This window comes from Sinohyriopsis cumingii, chromosome 5, assembly GCF_028554795.1.
Source record: "Sinohyriopsis cumingii isolate HCF-2022 chromosome 5, ASM2855479v2, whole genome shotgun sequence".
NCBI classification, from domain to species: domain Eukaryota; kingdom Metazoa; phylum Mollusca; class Bivalvia; order Unionida; family Unionidae; genus Sinohyriopsis; species Sinohyriopsis cumingii.
The window spans coordinates 135,152,102-135,174,121 of NC_142965.1; the positions used below are offsets into that span (position 1 = coordinate 135,152,102).

Consider the following 22,020-nt stretch of genomic DNA (forward strand, 5'->3'; position numbering starts at 1 on the left):
AGAGGGCATACAAGTATATCATCGCATTTATTAAATGAATACATTATAACGACTCGATTTAGACCTGACATTTGGAGAAAAAAAAAAGAAAATACAAACAGAACATAAGCTTAGTTACAACAGGAAGAATTTGTTCCACAGGATTCCATTTGACTGATATCCTCTCACATATATTTTTTAAACAGTACATTCTCCAACCTTTGAATTTACGATATTGACGGAAAATATTTGATAACCTTTGAATTTATTATATCTTGACGATTACCGTTACAGATCACTGCCATCTTGCCTCTGTATGCGCGGGTTCGAGTCTTCGATTCGGCCAATGTGGGTATGTGAGAAAGCTTGCCAGTAGCTTCTCTTGGGTCGGTTGTTCTTTCCGGGGTTGTCCCGGATTAATTCTTCACCATTTATACTGACCGCTATGTACAGCCTATCCTGTGCTGAATAATGGCGTTGAACCCTACAATAACAACAACAACAACAACAACAACAACATAGCAATGGAAACCAAAGCGGTATCGGGTGACACAGACTACTTGTTCATCAGACGTCATTGGGTAAAAAAGGCACATGAACGTGTAACGGTAACTACTATAATATTTCTGAAGTGTTTTTCTAATCATTGGCGGAAAGGTCAAAGTATTTCCCATTGACATTAAGCATATACTCTAAGCCTCGCTTTAAATCAATGAGACAATGCGATAAAGTGTTTGACCTTCGAATATTACAACAAAAACAGTATTTTTTATATTTCTCCATCATACAAAAAAGAATTTAACATTGATTTGAGGTCTAAAATGATTACTTTTTTACCCTTAACAAACATTTAACGGCAAGTTGTTGTAAAAGCAATTTTCCGTAGTCAAAATCTCTTTGGCTGTCAGTCTCTCTCTCTCTCTCTCTCTCTCTCTCTCACCGAGTTAGCAAAAACGTTTAAGTGAAAGAATTAAAATCTACAACTGCAAAAATAACAAAATAAAAGCATAATTAATAACATAAGAACAAATGAAGTACACTATGTAACCTGTTGAGAACGTGGTGTATTTTCCACAGTCCGGACGGTGAATTCTTTTTGATTTGCAATAATCTATCGGTGTTTATCAAGCAGTGATAGGTATGTTATAGTCTTACGGCAAAAATAAAAAAGGGGGAGGGAACAACTCTTAGTTTACGGTCAAATTCGATGTTAAATTTCAAATACTTAATTGTACTTTAAGTTTCGAATTATATTGTCTCAACAACCTTTTTTTCACTCCTCGCATTGGTTAAACCTAGGCAAAATGATGAATACCCCCCACCAAAACAAATAAAGCAAAAGTGAGAATCTTAAATGCATGATAGGCGAAACTCTAAACCTTCATCCCCACCCCTTTCCTCAACTTGGGCTACAAGGTAGGATTTATGTTAATGCTGGATATATTTGTATATATTTGTGCTTGGGATTGTAAGACTTTTAGGCTGATATGGGAGTAGTTACTTTGTCTATGAGAGATAGGAAGGGAATTTATTGAGAAACTAAGGACTTTCTATTTGGCTTAGTAGGCCATCGTGGGATTTATGGGAGACAAGGAAGCTACATTTGTTTATAAGGGATTTAAATTCTATTTTGTATACCCTACATCCTGTCTTCTTTCTTCACTGCATGTATGATAATATTGCTAGTGGCGAAGGGATTAGGAAAATGGTAAAGGGAATGGTCGTTGTGTAGAGGAGATAAGGAATTTCACTTTATTTATGAGGGAATCATATGGTACTAGGAAACAGAGACCCCATACCATGTTAAATACGTGTTAAAGCTATGAATATTTGTAAGGTAGGATTTTCTCTTAGAGGCTAGATAGACCCATTATGTGACAATGTTACATTTAACCGCCAAACAGGAGCATCATTTTATAGTGTTACAATTTCCCATTTAAAAAGAAAAAAACAAAACAAAAAACAACGGCAGCGTAAGCGCGTAAGGATAATTTCTCGTTAGACCCTATAATCTTCATACTCTGTTTAAGATAGAATGTCCGCTTGACCTGAAGTGCCACACTATACTACTTACTGTAGGGACTCAAAGTTGTTCATATCTGCATCCATATTTCTAATCATTACACAAACATCAAAATCTTATCATCAATGATGTAGAAGTTATGCTGTATTATAAATTGTCACCCAATTCCCATTACAATCTACAGGTGCAAAGTTTAACAACTGAATAAACTCTACAAGGTGTATTTGTTATAAAATATTTTTATTTCATTCAGTAAGCGAAGATCTGGATGATTTTCACGGATAGTACTTTTAACGCGGTGCACCGTTCAAGCGAAGATCTGGATGATTTTCACGGAGAGTACTTTTAACGCGGTGCACCGTTCAAGCAAATACGGAAATCTCAAGCAAGATCATTTCCTCTCTGATTTGATTTGCATATATACTCCTTACATCAAGAGACTGGAATGATTGACATATATAACATTTTTCAGACCGATTACTATTGCGTATGAGATTATACTTGCACTGACTGGATCACGAATTATATTCAAGAAGTGTTATATCTTTCTCCTTAAAATATTATGTGTAAAGGAAACTGTCAACCATTCCAGCTATATATAGTGTATTGCCATAATATGTGAACTCTGTTCTAAGTTTTCTTCATCTTTACACTAAATAGTAAACAAAGGTCAAAAATCTTTAAAAAGTTTAGATAATTTAATACAATACCTAAACTCAATTTTCAGATTGTGTAAGCAAAATGTATCTATTCGAATCAGACTCGATACAACAAAATGTATATATTTGAAACTGACTCGATACAAACAAAATTTATATATCTGAATCAGACTCGATATAAGCATATTGTATCTTTCTGAATCAGACTTGATATAAGCAGTATCTATCTCAAACAGGACTCGATACAAGCAAAATTTATCTGTTTGGATCAGACTCGATACATGCAAAGTGCATCTATTTGGATCAGACTCGATTCAAGCGAACTATCTATTTTAATCAGACTCTTTACAATTACTTATACATCCACCTAGTTAGATTATAATGTAGTAAATTTAGAGTATGTGCACTTGGTTGTAGTGCCCCGTTTTAAGCATTTCTTAGATCTGTGTGATTACTTGTTTGATTATTGGAATTCGGCGCCATGGAAATATTCCTGGCCCGAACTAATGAGCTAATTAATAGGAGCAAACGTCGCGGAGTGAAGTGTTAGTGTGTTTCCATGATGTCCTGGTTCACTAGTAGTGAATTCCGACCAAAACCAAATGAATGTCCCTGTCATAAAATAGTACATATTAAAATCTAGTGGTATACATTGGTAGCGTGACTGCAAGGACAGTACTTACGGTATTAAACCGGTAAATTACACAAGGGCATAAATAAAAAGGGACTTGACAGACACCGTTCATGTCGCCATGTGGGCGAATATGGTGCAGTTACATCGGCGAAATGTGCCTGGAAAGCATACATTGACTGGCTTAAGGTGGCGGAGTTAAAATAGTTCCCATTGTTAGGGAGTACTCATATATGTTCTAAGGCATGAACGGTTGGTGGTACGGAAACATAATGAAGCCAAAACACGCAGATGTACGGTTGATAGATAGTTGGCAGTTTGGTTTATCTGTGGTCATGCATTAATTAGAGGAAAATTTAGGTATAGAATGGACACGTCGGGCTTTCTGATTTACAACTGAGGTTGTATGGAAGTCTTTGGAAAGTCGGGGAAACTTATGACTTCTAGCGAGAATCGCGCCAGGGTTTGACAACCGCTCGGTCAAGTAAATACCCGTGTGCGTGTAACAATAAAATACCGTCAGCATTAGGAAACTATACATTATATTATTGCAAACAAAAATTTACTTTGTTATTCAATGAATACTGACTCCATGCTTTAATTATCCTCTGTGTATAGATTATCGAGATGCATTGTGTGATTTTTTTTCTTCAAATAAGATATTTTAGTCTTTCAATTAATTAGTTAATTGCTAATTAATGATCTTTTAGTAAATAATTAATTAGTTGTTACCTATTACAAAGAGGGCATATTTTACACCCCAATTCAGCTTGCCAGCAGAAGTCTCCATCTAGAATGACAAAAATAAACATAGTTGAATAAAATGTCGTAATGACTATTAGACAAAATTAAATATCTGACGATAATTGTTTTTCCAATTTGACTAAATGTAATAATTGGCAGATAAATAATCGTGTAGGCAATGATGCATTTTGTGCCATCTCTCTGCCATTAAAACAATAAAAACATCATCTATCAAATAACAAAATACCTTCCATCACGAAAACAACACACTTTCCACCATGCAAAAGCAAATATTGAGTATTGAATATGAATTTTCGTCTTGTATTATCACGCTTACCATCACGATCCTCACTGTCGTCATCGAATTGTTCTCTTCATCACCATCATGAACATAGAGCATATCACCGCCGACAGCACTAATAGCAAAAACGGCCGAAACTGAAATGTTCATTACAAATCACTGAAATTAAATGGTTGTCCAGTAATTATTGCAGGTGCGGCAACCAGGGTTCGACACCAGAACCGCAGAGACAAAAACCGAGTGGCAAAACCAACTCAACATTCAAGTAGATTACCTTATTCATTGTACGTGAATTACACAAGAATTCATTGGGCCCCAGATGGCCGAGTGGTCTAAAGTGCTCGCCTTTACCGATCACTCCCATCTTACCAATGTCAAGGTGGATTCGAGTCTTGGTCAATCTGGATATATTAGAAAGCTTGCCAGTAGCTTCCTGTGGGTCAGTGGTTCTTGCTAGGGTTTTCCCGGGTTATTCCTCCACCAGTTATACTAGCCACCATGTGTAGCCAATCATGCACTGAAAAATGGCGTTAAACAAAAACAACAGCAAAACAATAAGAAGTTCCTGAGTGCGTTTGATAGTCAAGAAGTTTGCTCTATTTGATTGGTCTTTTACATGAAGGAAAGATGCACATCTGAAGCAACATAGTCTCTTGGTTGGATAGCCACTGATCCTTGCATATACAGGCTTCGAGGATTGAAGGTAGAGCCGCAGAGTTGCAAAGCAAGTGTCCATCAAAATGAGTAATAATAGTAGTAGTAGTCGTACAAAATGTAGAAGTAGTAGAGACAGCTGTATTATATTAGTAATACAGATAGCTGCAGCAGTAGCAAACGTAGCATCAGTAGTAGTAGTAGTAATTCTCGTATACCAGTTGTTAATAGTGAAGCAACAAGAAATATATAAAAGACAGAATGGAAATCTTCATTTTAATAGGGAAGGAGCATGAAAGAAAGTATGTTTACTTACTTTTTTCCCGTCTTGTCGAATTTAAAGCTTTATAAAATGATTCGAATATAAAAACTGTGTTTAATATTTTCCTAACCTGACTGAACGGAAATTTCGAGATACCCGATTTATAATCCGAAATATTTAAGCAATATACTTTGTATATTTGATATATACTCGTCTGGTATTTGCTGATAAAATAACCAATGGGATCGTTGATATCTAACTACATTAATCGTAAAAATTTGTCTCGACCGTGTTTACAACATTATCTCCGTTACTTTAACCTTTTTGATTGAACTTGTCGATACTTGTTCGCCTACCATAAACATCGTGTGTACCTGGTAATTTATTTTTATCGTAGGGTTTTCATTTATAATTAAAAACTCTAAACATGACGATAAGTTTTTTGTTTAAGAGGGAACTATCATTATGTTAGGGATTCAAATTGTCAGCTTCAAGGGCCTGAAGGGGACTTAAAGGCGGATTTAGAGGTTTACAAAATTGTACGTGGAAAAGGGTCCTTTCTATATGACCTTGACTTGAATTTGTGCCTTAGAATTAAATCATGTATTTATACTATTTCTGGAATTTTAAAATACAAATGTATATTGCCTGAACGTTTAATGTACAATTAGATTGTAAAGGTGTTTTAACAACCGACGAGTTCCTTTCCACTGGAATAGTATTTCAAGGTTAGAACAATTTGACAATCCATTACACAAAAATTCAAAGTCAGTAGTTAAATAATAAGAGAGAGAGAGAGAGAGAGAGAGAGAGAGAGAGAGAGATGTAATTCTAAAGTAATGGAGTTTTTAATTAATACACGAAGGCCATATGTTTTTCAAACAATTGGAATGTCGGTCAAATGATACGCCAAATGTACACTTTAACACAAGTTAGTAAGAATATTGGTTTCTAGGGATGTCAATCGTTTTGTAACCTGGTCGTTTCGTAACCGGGGTGTTTCGTACCGTTGTCGTTTTGAAACCGGGGTGTTTTGTTTTGTACAAAAGTTGCTACTTATTATCATGCAGTGTAACTTTTAATTTTGATATACAAAAGGTATTAGAGGAATTATGTATTTTTGCACAACTATTGACCAAATATCCATGAATCTGATAGTACATAATGATATACTGGAAAGCTGCTCCAGTCTTTATTTGTATATAAATCTAAGTGGCAAAAATGGAACCGGGTACAGATGGGTGATTGTGAGGTTTTCTGCCTTTTACAAACTAATTGCCAAACAGGCTTACAGCTGCTGGACAATGGTTGGTTTTCTATCGCAAACTACACAAATTCCAAGTCTTGTCATCTTTGGTTTTTGACAGTATTGGAATACTGTTCGCTGGCATTAAGCATGCGTTTACTACGTTTTTATTCCCAGCTGTACAACGTGATAACTAGTAGGGCATTCGGATTAATACCGTCCGTAAGACCTTCCATGGAACTGTCAGCGAGTTTTCACCAACATGCAGTGGTGTTTGGAACGACCGGTTACTGATGTCGAACGTGTTGTCGACTACACAGCTGTCTGCCCGTTGGTTTGAGTCCGATTCAATGTCCTGGAATATCTGTTTGTTGCGGGTGGCCTGAACCTAAGGGCCTAGGGGACACCGGCTGGTCTAAATTTAAGTCAACAAAATGACAGGCTTGCAAAGTATAATCAAAGGGGTACAAACATAAAACTATACAAAAATAATAATCCCAAAGACCATTTCGCTACTGAAAATAAAACACAGAATGTTTAACAAAACTTAACGGAGTCGTAAATATCGCTTTTAGGCTACACACCTTTGGAATATAATACTTAGCTTTTGACAAGTTTAATGCAGATGTTGGATGGTGTTGATAATTAAAAATGCACGAAGACACCTCCTGGTGCGAAAACAAATGTCGTATATATATATATATATATATATATATATATATATATATATATATATATATATCACTCATGAACTGCATCAGGGATTGGCATAAAACTTTAAACACATATTTATTCATTGGTGTAATTGGCTTTAAATGAATACGGATTTATATTATGGCCTCCACAGCGGCCATCTTTAAAATCTCGTCCTGAATGGAAAGTCATAATGATATGATATCTAGTTAGTCCTAAATGAAAATGGTGCCTCTCCGGATCCCAATATGGCTACCACAGCGGCCATCTTAACAATAATGGTATCGCTACTGCTCCTGAATAAACGGTGATATCAACGTGGGTTTTCACAAACTTGAAAAACAAAATATAAACAATTAAAACTTGTTATGATTTCTATATGGCACTAAATAAAAGTGATGTCTGACATCAAATGTGGCTGCCATAGCAGCAATCTTACACATCCGTCTATCGCTATTATTCATGAACGCAAAGTCATATTACCATCGGGTTTTCACCGGAATACTTTCTATGATGTCTAGTCAGTGAAAATGTTGTCAGTCTAACGACCAATGTAGTCATGAAGCAGTCAACTTAAAAATCTTTTTATCACTACTTCTCATTGACAGAAAGTCACAGAAACAAAGCGTCTTCACCAGAAGACTTCTTGTTACATCTAGATGGTCCTAAATTAAAAGCGTGTGTATCTGAACTTTAGTATGGCACCATTTACAGTCATTTTGAAAATCTTGTTATTGTTACTACTCCTAGCTGGATCGCTATATTTACACCGAGATTTCTTCAAAGCATTTCTTTTCATACGGCTCAGATCGGACAATATGACTGTCACAGTTTACATTGGCCGGAATCAAGCTTGACTGGATTTAAGAGGTCCGCAAATCAAACGTTTTGTGTCTGTAAAATAGCTTAAATACACACGTGTTAAGTAATGACAAAGGAATGACATCAAGTTGGTTACCCGTGTTATGACATGATGCTGGAAACGGTCGCTCGATGTTTCATCTAGTGTTAAAGCCACGAAGCCGTCTATCCGTAACCTTCAAAATTATTGCTTTTTAGGTCGATGACTATGAAACAAAACTGTTGGAGAAAGAACAGGGTTTTCCGGATTCTGACGAGTGAACGTGAGAATTTCATTCTATAATGGCAACAGACCGGGTCCGGGCTCGTTGCCAAACCCCGCGCAGTGGTTGTAGTGATAATCATTCCCTCCCTCCCACGATAAGACACCTTCTGCTGTAGCGTAAGTGCGAGTATTCCCAGCTAACCGTAAATAGGTTTCTATTGGTAGGGGTGACCTCACTTGCTCGATAGTAATCTGGACCGCGACCTAGTACCTCCGTGGAACAAACTGGTACCCGCTGACTTCATCCTACATCAGTAGCGTATACCCTCTGGCGATGCAGGCGCCTATTTTGCTATCTGCGCCATTACTTCGCCGTCACGCACGCATGGCCACTCTGTCATATCTTTGTCGGGTCGGAGCAAGTTCTAATTGCGGTTTCTGAAAGCAGTTAAAGCGTCTAAGACGCTGGTTCGCTAAGTCCCTCATACCAGATGAATATGGAAACAGCTTGACATAAAACTTGGAGGTTTTATATGTAGAAGCCTGCGAGATAGACGGTGAACGCATCTCCGTTGTTGATGAAACTACCAAAATTAAGCGTTACGTTCACGGCGTATAAAACCCGACGAGTTTAGCGTCGTATTTCCACCGACCACGGCCGCATTGGCTGTGAAGCACATACTTTTTACGCCATGACTCTATTTTGTGCCTCAAGGCACGCTCCGAAATGACGTCGTACTGCCTGATCTGCAAGCAAAAGACCAAAACTATCGCAGACCGTATGGTACTTCACTAGGTGGAGGTATGAGCTAGCTCTGGTGAATCTTCATGGTCTGTGGGGCAAGCAAATATATGAGTGTAGGTGGAGTTTAGGCGACATCGCGGTTAGCCTCGGGAAGTTGCCGGTTTTGTCTTAGGGCATGTATCCTGTAGAGAGACAACTACCACGTCACAACTACGAGAGAGCAGAGTACGAGGTTCAATATCAGGATTTGACGCCTCTGGCTGCCCAAAGCGAGGCAAGGCTCCTATCAACCGCGTGGACGTCGAATCATAGAGGACTGATTGGCGTACTTTTGCATCCAAGATTTCCGCAACCGGCACAAAGTGAACAACGTAACCTCCACCTAGCGGCTTCTTGTAGCGAAAACCTCGTCCCCCAATGAGTGGCTAGGAAACACGCTTAAGCGCAGATTGACCCGCAGGTGCCTGTCCGAATGTTAGAGCCTCGGTCAGGAAGATAAAGTTGGGCGGAAGACCAACGAGGCTTTCGGGCATGCAGTCACGCTGACGCGAATCAACAATTGACAGTCACACCGGTATCCTGAGCTGCTGCATGCTGATCACGGACGTGAGTATTTATGCGTTCGTTGAAGCGAGGCCGGAACACCGGATATTGTAGAACGGTTCAATAAAATCTTAGATGAGCGACTGTTTGGGCAATAATATTTCCTGGAGCTGTTACTTTTCTGCTTCCGAAGAGCGAAGTTGCTGGGAATAACGTCGAGTGGGTTTAGCCGTTACAAACCTTGCTGGTTGTTCTGAGAGGCTACCTCGTTTGCTAGCACAAGGCTGGTAGATGCTATTTGTGACCAACCATGGCGTCTGCAACGCACGTTGGAGATCGCTAAAGCCACTCCGGGCCCTGTATAATATTTGAATGTGCCTGTGGAGATGCAGTGTAGGACAAGTCGTGCTATCGATCCCGTGTGGTCGCTTGAAATTTACCGCTTGGCTGACCAGTTCGACATCTCGGGCCAGCCGTCTGTGCACACTCTTTCTGGAGGCTTACATCGCGAGGAGCTGTAAGTTATACCACCTAATACTTGGTCTGGTCAAAACTCGGTGAGGTACTCTTGAAGTTGCTGAAGCAGTTCCTGTGGTATTCAGATGTGACCGCAGGCACGCGACTTGATTCCGTCACAAGCAATCCATTTCGTCGTATCCAAGGAAGAGGAACTCTCCTCGGGGAGACGGAATACCCCTAGCCTGTGATGGTCGCTGAGTATGGCGGCCATGATATGCCGGAACACTTTTCTTCTGGAGAAACTATAGGTATATGTCGTGTCTTTGTTCCTTGGCATGCGCCACCACCTTGGCTTTCTTGATAATAGTACTGTCGGCTTATGGGATCAAGTACCACTTGGGGCGTAGGCCCATCAGGTCAGTTAGCTGGATACCGTCGCATTCGTCATTAAACTTTGCTAAAACATTCGTATTGGCGTCGCTACGAAAGAGGTGTCCACCTGAGTTATCGATTGGGTCCTATAAAGGGGCATTCACGGCCATGTTCAGGTACAGGTCCTCCGTTTTCAAGCAAGACCTTTTTGGCGCCGCAGTTTTTATTGTCGGCTGTCTTGGCTCTGGATGAATTGCTCATATACTGCGTCGCGCCCCTTTTGAATGACTCTAATCCAAATGTTAGGGTGATCCATTCCAAATTCTTCTTGGAATCTTTGACGGGCAGCTTCAACGGAAGGACAGGAGCCAAGCCAAATGTTCTCTATTTGATCACTCCAATTGATATTTGAATGCTGACCAAAAATCAAAATGCGATTTTCATGTTATTCGCCTGAATCAAACGTAGAAATTAATCTACTCGATCATGTGCTACTTCCAACATTCGATATGAGCTAGGTATAACAATTGATACGCGAACAGTAGGTTGTAGGGGAACGGCTTATATTTCCTTCCTACATCGTTAGATAACTTCCCGATATAATCTTTTCAGGCATTTCCCCTTGAATCGCAAGGGAGATTAGGTTACTTGAATATAGTTATTGAATTGTTAAGGAAGAATTCATTCTATAAGCAAATATATACGGTAACGTGTTAAAACCGATATATCTTTGATGCAGCTCCGAGCTGGCACGCTCAAACATCTAATACGTAACGGATAAACGCAACATCTTTTATCTCGCGTCAACACTGCCGGCGCCAAAACGGCTGGTACCAAACTATCCGGTGCCAAAATAGCCGGCTTTCCGACTTTTGCTTCTGTTGGTAAAGATCCTTGACTTGAAACCGTGATACGGGGATTCGAATACAAAAACATTCTAAGTAGGGGGCTATGCATAGCAAATTTTGGACATAATCGGTTCACGCATTAACAGTCTTAAGTTGCTGGTATCTACAAGGACCCTCCATCTTAATCTTTGAAATTGGGCTTCTTCCCCTCCCCCACTTTACTCCGGTTTTTATTAATTAAAAGGTATAAAAAATTACTTAATATTGGAGAGAGTTTTCTTCCTGAAACCCATAATATTCACATAGTAGGTCTGGTGAATTTTGCGGAATGTAGGTATTTTTGCACCAAAAATATCCAAAGTAAATTGCCTTCCCGAGATTAATGAAAATGCTTGGATTGGACATGATATGGCAAACCTTCGATGAAAGATTTATCGCCAGATAATATATTTGCAAGAACAATAATTTATTAAATAGGTGCGAGTAATAAATGACAATGCTTTCGTATTTAAAAGCTGATCAGTATAACGTTTCAGATCATCTTTTTCTAATTTGATTTCATCCTATCTCATTTCAAGTTGTTTGGCCATTGACACATTGACGGATGATTAGGATAATATACCATAACAGTATGCATAAGCTGAGAGAGAGAGAGAGAGAGAGAGAAAGTGAGGGGGGAGGGGTATAGGTGTATTACTTGTAAACAAGTCACTGACGATCTTGGGCTCGAAATAAGGTGGCCGTATTATATTACTTATTGACAATTTTTCCCAGAAATAAACATAATGTAAAATTTATGCTGCTTTATTTATATTCTTATCATCTCGAGTGATAATCTCCAAGATAGTTTCGTGTTTCGTGCTTGGGCGTATTTTGTGTCCTATCGAGTAACGAATTTCAAAAAAAACATTTAAGCATTTTGCCCCGTCTTCGTACCAACTTTGCCAAACAATTCAGAAAATACATAGCATTTTCACTTCCTTGTTGGTGATAACTGAAGTTCTGCCTTTTTAACAAGAAGGATATATCACGAGGTGCAGGTTGCTATTGGCAATGGGTAAACATTTATCACACACTCCCTACAGAAGTATGTAAGTCTATTATCTCCTGGGAAAAACATACAGGCAATATATTGTTTGTATTTCATAGCATATGGATAATTGTTACCACAACCACAATCGCCACTACTACTACTATGATAAGTAGTAACACTTGGTGAGAACTGACGTAGTTGTAGTAGCAGTAGTTGCAATTGTCTCTTATCTTGTATACTAACAACAAAAAAATATGTATTACGCTACATAATGCACCTTTGTACCTCGAGCTCGTGTGTTGAATAATTTTATACTCATTGCCGACCACTCCGGTGGCTTAAGTTGTTAGAGTGTCGGGCCTCGGGTGCGGGAAGTTGCTGGTTCGAACCCTGGCCAGGTCATACAAAAGATTATAGAAATGGTACTAGCTTGGCGCTCCGCATTAAGAGGTTATTAGGACTGGTCAGACTGGTGTCAGGATACCGTGACTGGGTGGGACACACGGGCTTTTTTATATTAGCGTCAATCCGATCCATGCATTAAAATTAAATTTAAAAAAAATAGTGGATAAGAGAATAAAATCAAATAAATACAAGGACAATTGCAATAACCACATACTTTGTGAAAAAAAAGGAAAGGGATGGTGAATTTTGGGGTAAAGGTTATTTTTGTTATAACCGACCATCTAAGATTTCCCCAAGTGAGGTTGCTACTTCGAGAAACACTGCCATATGAGAGGATCCTTCTGAATTCTGAGAGATACTCGTAAAAATCCAGCGACAGCACGATACAGACACAGTACCACAGATACATAATTACTAGAACTAAACTAAAAACAACGATAACAACGCAAGACATCCTTTTCATATGCTGAATTTAATCGAGCAAAATATACCAAGATGTTGGAATATGAAAGAGGATAAGGAGCCAGTGGCAAAGTAACGTGCGAAAAACACCTAAATGCCGGACCATGCAGGATATTGATCTAATCAAATCTAAGGGCTGCTTATACAGTAATATATACCATTAATGAATGATGATACAATTCTTAGTTTATTCATCACACTATTAGGAATTTCGTTTTATAACTTTTGTAGGAAATACAAAATTTAATTCGCATTGATATCACAATTATATGCAGATTAGTAACTCAAATCAGAATAAGCGCTTGTCCAGACCGGTTCTGGCGTAATTGCACGCTGTGGCTTTTAGTTAATTCCACCGCAGTAAAAGTCCTGGTCCGCGATTAACTGTGAAATACATCCATGCATAGAAACATTTTACGCATGTACTTGCTGTGCCTGTACACCAGTTGGGGGAAATATCTTATCCACACATAATGATACCTCACCACTAAGCCATCCGTGTTGCTTAGCAATAGTTAATCAGCACTGTATCATGCGCTTCTCGCCATGGATAGTCGAATCTTCTGCAAGACTTTGTTTCAGTCAAAGGAATTAACAGCACTGTCAGGAATGAGTTGCCGATTCCTAGACGCATATTCGAGAGACGCTTCACGGTGTCTCTGCTTGGTTTGTATATGTTTGGAACGATTGCCCAGTAATCTTGAAGATCACGGCTGCGCTTGTGATTCTGGATTATTCAAGGATCATGAACAACAGTCTCATCGGCAATAGCACGTGCGATCCGAAAATGGTGTCGTTCATCAGCGACCACGCGTGCGATTTCAGCCTGTGTGGCTATTGGAGGAATCTTAGTATGATAATGTGCTGACATTGCACGAAGCTGTCACGGTAACCGGCCTTTAAAAGCTCCATAAGGATACTGCTGCTTCTTTTATAATAGATGGTAGTTTTAGATCGATGATCAAACATGTTCGAAAGACTTAAATAATTAAGATTTCAGAAAAGCTTAATACAAAGCGAGATCCACGGATGTTAATGAGGTGATTTTGCATGTGATTGGTTGGCATTATTTCCAGCCTAAAGGCCACATTTCGAGTTTGAATTTAATTAAACTCCGAATGCAGCTGTAGTGGTTCAGTTGTTAGCCTGTCGGACTCGCACCCAGACGCGGGCGGGTTTTAATCTCGTCGTCTGATCACCTTCGTGTAGGGTTCCTTGGTATTTCCTTGAACAAGGATCTTTACTTGCCTCGGCACGAAATGACCTTCTTGTACTTACATACGGTAAAATACCAAACCCCTCCAAACCAAGCAAACTTGAATATTGTCTTATACCATCAATATATCGGACGTGGTTGCGTGCATATGAACGAGGCTATCATATGAGGCGACGTAGGGGACAAAAGCTTGTTCAATGAGAAAGTTGCTGTTGAAATTTCGATGTCATATGTGGAGCAATCCAATATCACGTGTTCGATCAAACTGTATGTCCTTAAAGTCCCATTCTATTGATCGAAATTTTAGTTTTTATATGTTGAATTATCAAGTGGTGATTTAAAGTTCTATTTCCTATGTCAACGTTGTACAGCGGTGCTTGAAATTTCAATATCATATGTTGAGAATCCCTAATTCACACGATGTATGCAACTGTTTGTGGTAAAAGTTCCATTTCATGTAGCGAGTATTTAGATTTCATCTGTTGAATTTCACAGGAACGAGAAGCAGCCTCCTTGTTTAAAAATAACGCGGTCGGTTCACGAGAGCGACCTCTTGCGAAGAAATTCATAGTAATTCTCGACCTGTGAATGGTAACTTTCAAACTGCAAATGCATGTAATGGCGCCTCATAACTGAATGCACGAATTATGTATCTTAATACTCGATATTATTTTGAAACGTTCAAGTGGACATTGTGTAATGTTACTTTTAACACCAACACGTCATTTCACCATATAAGAATAGCAATTTTGACAAGCACAATGAAATGTCCAACCAATGCTGTGTAATTCAACAGATACAGTCTAAAAACTCAACATACGAAATGGAACTTTCAGCACAATCAATGTAATTCAACATGTTAAATTGAAACTCTCGACATATGACATTAAAATTTCAACAACCGCCGTGTAGTTATGAAGATACAATCTCAAAACTCCACATTGGACATCAAATTTTCAACCAGCGCTGTGTAATTCAACAGATTAAATCTAAATACTCAACATATGAAATGGAACTTTCAACATAAACTCTTTCAACCTATATGTAAATAAGAATTCTCGACGTATGAAATTGAAATTTCAACCAGCGCCGTGTAATTCAAACGACACATTCTAAAACCTCCACATAGAAACTTTCAGGACAAGAATTTTTGATACAACACGTCGAAATTCGAATTCTGGACATCTGACACTAGAACTTCAACGGCAGCGGTCTGATTGGACCCGGTTTTGTCCGCTACGGCGCCTCATACTATCATGCATCTACTTTACAGGGCTTGTTTCCACTCTACTTCTTAACTTAGAAAGTGCTTAGCAAATTTATAAGTGGTTTGATCCAAATAAGAAAATTTCATTTTAATGTTTTATTCTTCTGCCTTTTAACACTATATAAAACATTCGTCAATAGCGTTTTGGATGACTGTTTGAGGGTGTTTAATAATTTCTCAGTAGGGCCGTTCAAGATCCGGAAATACATTTCTGCATACTAGAATAATGTAATTATGACCTTGAACTTGGTTATGGATCGGAACTCGGTAATTATTTGAGGGCATGTCTTATGCACGTCCTAGCTAGAACTAGTTTAAACATGTTTTTGGTAATACCTCTGGGAACCGAAGGGTGTCTAACTTAGCCATCATCAAAAAAAAAAAAGAAAAAAAAAAAAGAAATACAATGCAAGACTTGAATCATAGATAAATGTGTGCGGTCTTAAATTTCACATTTAGAATTAAATTTTATTTATTGATCTCCATGCACATAAAACTACATGAGCTTAAAACATTATCTTTTTTAAAGTATCATGTTTCAAGCTACAACCCAGGCCAAGTACGAGAGAGCTAACTCAATATACACTTGGAATAGCGGACGACACAAGTACATACTTGTGAATCTCATATTGTGTTTTTGCGGGATGGGGTGATTTGAATTATAAAAAAGGAAGGAGAGATTACACTAGTATATGCCCAGACAGAATAGCGCGCCAGGGTTTTATTAAATCTTTATCTTTCCAGTCGGGAGGGCTGTGCAATCGATAAACTACTTGTTTACGCCAGGTAAGCAATTGTTCTGCCCCACCCAGAAAATAGATTTTAAAATCGCACAACTAGGAACAAGAAGAAGACGATACAACTGGGCTTAGATCGACAATGCTAACGTGCATTGAAAATAAGCATTGCCAACACAACAACAATTACGCAGTAAACTAAAAACTCTGACAAAACTGCAGGAGGAGTGGTACGGCCACAATTGAACATCTGTTTTCAAGGGGAAATATGAACAACACAATTACGCAATCTACACGGTCGAGCTTACTGAGTCATATCGGTGCTAAATGTGATCAGGAAATATCCAATATACATAGCAGTAACACTGAGCCACTCACACCGTGTCCTACAATCATTGGCAACTGACCATTCAAAAAACATACTATATAATTATCTAGGCACGGTATATATTGAAACTAATAAAACACCAAAGCAAACCAGTTGATGTTTTATGCATCCAATACTACATCAGCAAACTGGGTAATTAGAAAGTTGATGCGAAAACAGTAACGTACTAACGCAGTTGAGGTGGGCTGGAAAATCATTTATGCGGCCATCATCGTCGCCCCGGGGGCCATTTGCCCTTAGTACGCCACTGTGCAGAAGCGAAATGCAACCTGAACGAAACTACATATAAAAATGCATCATACAGCGTTTCAGAACTATTCAGTATTATCTGAAACAAAGTTAATCAAAAGTGGCAGGGTTTACGGTACACATCGAACAAAGGTAGAAAACTATGTAGAACACCAAAATAAAGTAAATGTGAACACAAAATCACCGACTGTAAAACCCCATACGACACTGCTATATAAATAGGATTAGATCAGGACAAATATTACTGGCAGGATGCACAATTTGTTTTTAAAAACCCTATAAAATCGAACTGCCTACACTGCTTGCACCGGAAACTGTCGAGCATGTGTCAAGGTTTCCCACGGTTGCAGCCAATTAGTAATTAGAATCTTACACATGAATTTCTTGTGCGTATTTGGACCTATCATATTCAGGTAAAGCGGTAAAACTGAAAACCTAATTGACATGCTGCTGACTGATCGAACTCGGATACTGTAACCGCGAAGCCCAGATTAAGATCACAAAAATCAATAGGCTACATCGTCGAGGATATTTTCTTTTTTTTCTGCTTCGTTGACACCGGATATATTTCATCGTGTGGTACCAAAAACGTCATAGTTTTAACGAGTGGCGAAGCAAAGAGTGGCGAACTATATCCTTTTTTGGTACCATTATATATTCGGTGTTAACGTAGGAACATAAACAGAGACGTCTGGTTGATTTTCTTTATCAAAGATTAATTTTCATGTCTGAAATATACGACAGTTACTATTTATTTACTGTAGCCCACAAAGCACTCACTTTTTTTGTGCTGCAGGTACAACTTTTGTAGGCACGCACAATCAAGCGTACCATGTCATGATGAGAAATTGTATATTTTCATATGTGAAAATGAACGGCTATAATTTTCACATGTGAAAATAGGGGAATGAAAAATATGAAAATTGTTTCCTCAATAAGTGCCCATATTTCACACTTAAGTATATAATACTAAAGCCGCTCCTTTGTACATGCTTTTTGAAAACAAACATTTTGTTCGATACACAAAAAATCAAAATCTAAAACTGCGGCGTAAGTTAATCCCACAAAGATCTGATTCGGAGCACTTCTTTGGCAGTATTTTAGAGACTGCCCACAAAAAAAATAAGCAAATGAACATAACTTTGATAAAAAAATAACAATGTAACAGCTGTCAGGACATAAGGAGACCGACAAACAGCATGCGGGGTTTTTTAATACGACCCAAGCTTGCTTGGTTGGCGGAGAAAATATCCACAAAACCCAAATAAAAATGCCGAACCTTTATCGTAGTCGCACATGATAGTCACTCCTAATAAGCGACTTTCATCCAAATTAAGCCTTTATCGTAGTTGCACATGATAGTCACTCCTAATAAGCGACTTTCGTCCAAATTAAGTAAGTACATATGCATTTAAATTCATCCAGGTCAATCATGCAGTCAATAATTATAGACGATCTATGACGGTGCCAATAAATATAGAGGATATTACCTTACAGGTAACAAGAAAAGCAGGTATTTATCAAGCCACACCTCAAATACCAGTATGTGCAATGACAGGAATAAGGAACTCGTATGACCTTCAACTAATTTCTTGTTTACGAAGAGTCACCGACTGTGATCTTATTTCAGACAGTTTGCCCCCACATTGAGGATATTTATCCTTTGTCAGGTGATACATGATTTAATTTCCAGTCAATTGTTTGTTCATTTTGTCGCATTTTCGTCTATACAATCCTCATCCTGTTTAGTTTCGGAATTTGTATTGTCGTTCAATAAAGAACATTAGGATACGCATCATGTTTTCTAGCTGAGAGAGAGAGAGAGAGAGAGAGAGATTCCATTTATTTTGACATCTTGGTATGTGGTTAAACCTTTTATGTAAATGTACCTCAGTGCATCTTTCGTTTGACAGTAGATCTGAGTGTATGCATAAAGTAAAGACTCTTTCCACTTATTTTCGTTGATTTCTTTATTATTTATTTTTGATTTGTGGATTATTAAACAACCACCCACAACCCCGATCATATAGGGAGAAATGTACATTTGGCTGTTAATCCATATCGGGAAACTTTACATTTGGGTGGGAACTCACGGTGTTAGCTTAAAATCTCTCTCAACGTGCTACGGATATATATGCTGAAAAGAACAGAACGAAGTAAATTCTGGACTTCTTGGATTAGACGTCTCAAATGTATTTATACAGCAAATTCATATTTCTGGACGACTACTAAATTATACATTTTCCCGATGTTAAAATCTGTTACGGTTACTAAATTTAGCAGTCATGACACTGTTCGTAATTAAAATGTTTCTTTAGACAGAATATACAGATTAGTGGATATTTCATTCTGCGGATAAATTCCTCCCGTGAAAATTGATTGCATGCGAATATGATTGGCCTTTGTCGTAATACTAACAGTATTTCATAACATTTATGTTACATTATATATATATATATATATATATATATATATATATATATATATATATATATATTAAACAACCTTACAACCCCCCCAAAAAAACAACAGTGGAAACTAGTATTTAATTCCCCCAAGCCCTTTCTACCCTGAAAGAGTCTTTATCAAAAGTGAAAGAAAAACAGCGAGAAGACAAACAATAAACACAAAGAAAGCGCTCAAATGTTTGCATGATTATATCTGATGGAAGCATTTCTTGACAATTTTTGTTTCCGTACCTAAGTGGTTTCGTCTCCAATGATAATTTGCTTGTTTTTCTTTTACATTGCACTACTGAACATTGTCTAAATGTCTGAGGAAAGATGGCCCAGACGTTTTGATGCGTCCATGTACACGTGAAATTCAAAACACTTTAACTCCTAGTGAATGTTAAGCAAAATATATACGCCCAGGCTTTTAATTTGTGATCACTGCAAATTTAATTCTTAATCATTTTTAGCCATTTAACTTGTATTAGAGTTAGGATAGCCTGTAATTGGGAAAAAGTTACCGACACTTATTCTGCCGACTAGCTGATCGAATAGCAATTTCGATAAAAGTATTGAAATTTAAGCAGAATTATATTATACTGCTGAAAAAGTTTCGATATTACAGAACCTTAGGATATTCGATCACTTAATTTCAAAATGTTTTCTGTGTGTTATTCATTTTAAATTCTTTGCTAATGCTGTAGCCTATTCAACACTTATAGGTAAACTTATGTAAATACATTCGTATCTTTGTTTCTCGTGGTTCGAATTATATCCGTGATGTAAAGACTAGAAAATTAAAAAAAATTATGCAAATATCTATGTGCTTGTTTGGAATTACCTGTAATGCCATCGGTAATTATGTCACGTTGAGCAGCACGTCGATATTGCACTCGTAGACTGCGTGTGAGCTTGTTCACATTGTACATAGATGCTAGGTTTATTTTTATAAACGTAATAGTATTATTCTGTTCCTTTTCTTTACTCTTCGTTCCTGTTCGTTATTAGAGCATACCAGGGCATCCTCTTTATTAGATTTGCTTTTATAGTCACGAGTATTTTGGATTGCTTTTTTTTCTTGAAGTAACGCTTAGGTGGCCAAGTGGTTCGAGGGTACGGGATGTCGTATGTTCGAACCCCGGCCGAGTCATACCAAAGACTTATAAAAATGGTACTAATTGCTACCTCGCTAGGCGCTCAACATTACGAGGTTAGTGTTTGGACTGGTCGGCCTGGTGTCAGGATAATGTGACTGGGTAGGACATCATGCTACGCGTTTGCGGCATGATACCCCAGTGCTAGACATCACTATAAACTGCCACACTGCAAACATCGTAGCGATATGACTAAAAATTATTAAAGCTACGTGAAAAATCCAAACGACACACACATGCACATTTGTGGCAGTAAAAGAGTACTTCCTTATTGGACTGCCTTTACTAACTCATACAAGAAAGGTTGACTATAATAAAAGATTGGCGTACAAGGCAAGATCTATTCAAGTAGAACAGTGCACCCAAAATAATATCGGACTGTCTTTCTCAGTTTGAAACTAGTGTTATGTGCATCTATACTGTGTCTTTCTCTTTGGCGTATGTCCGGATTGCACTGAGCTATAAATACGTGTTTACAAGTTTTAATTTCAGTCTTAATAATGAACCCGTTTACAAGTTTGGGGTAATTTCCCACTGGACGATAACGTCAAGTGGGTTCTGTTGCGATGGGAGATGTATTGTGAAACATGTCACGTGGGAGGTATTGCGACATAGATCAAGTAGGAAAATATTGCCGTAGAGTGTATATAAGAAAGAAGTGAACAACTACTTCATTCCTACTTCATTCATATTTCCTATGTTCCTGTTTTAAAACCTGTCTGCAGATGAATTTAATGTTGCATTTCAATATAATTTGAAAGTACTCATATGTTAAGATTATTCATTGGAATAACAAAGTGTTCAATGACTTTGGACTCAAATTATATTCCTGGATTAATGTGAATTCGTTCAAAGACATTCTGTAAAATGCAAATGTGATACATCAAGACTGTTGATATTCAAAGATACTGGTATATCAGCACATTCAGGACCTGAAATTCAGTCGGAACACTATTGTGTTTTGAACGTACGAAAGAAGTAGTTATGATTATTTTGGGTTTTATTCAGAACAAAGCAAGTTCCTCTTTAATTTTCATTCCATAATTTATAGAATTAAATTATTTGTCACGAGAGAAAGGCTAAAGTTAATAGGGGAATGGTGTACTCGACAAGCACGATGTTAAAGAGAATAATGTACACGATTACACAGCGTCAATATATTTTTATTAATATGATGTTCCTTTTCTGCTTCATGTGCATACATCGTTTAGGGGACTTAAAGGTCTGAGGCGGCGATTGGCTTAGTTATGCAATGCAATGTAAAAACTATGCCCAATCTAATAAGTAAAGAATAATAATTTGTTATAACTAACTAACTAATGCTATCTAAACTATTCCTTTGATATCATTTTCAAGTAATACGTGGATTTGATATGAATGTTAGAAGCCAAAATTAGGGGAGATAATTGAGCAAAACAGTTTTAAATCATATTA

General features: G+C 37.9%; 1 protein-coding gene across 4 annotated transcripts in view; it reads right to left on the reverse strand.

The window, feature by feature from the left end:
- LOC149800290 (uncharacterized) overlaps window positions 1–20,300 on the reverse strand; it is a 43,576-nt gene extending 23,276 nt beyond the window's left edge. Inside the window, exons 1-2 of one of the 4 annotated variants that reach the window (XR_016421356.1) lie at window positions 4,707–5,217; window positions 4,025–4,082 (exon numbers count right to left, since the gene is read on the reverse strand). Coding sequence is in view for 3 of the 4 variants with exons in the window: in XM_089959891.1 (XP_089816017.1) it covers window positions 4,025–4,082; window positions 4,374–4,487 (172 nt within the window). In the remaining variant the exon portion in view is untranslated. Of the gene's footprint in view, window positions 1–4,024; window positions 4,083–4,373; window positions 4,666–4,706; window positions 5,218–5,307; window positions 5,436–20,273 lie in introns of those variants that run through there. The other 3 variants (XM_089959893.1, XM_089959894.1, XM_089959891.1) reach the window with 3 other exon arrangements.
- Between the last annotated feature and the right edge of the window lie 1,720 nt (window positions 20,301–22,020).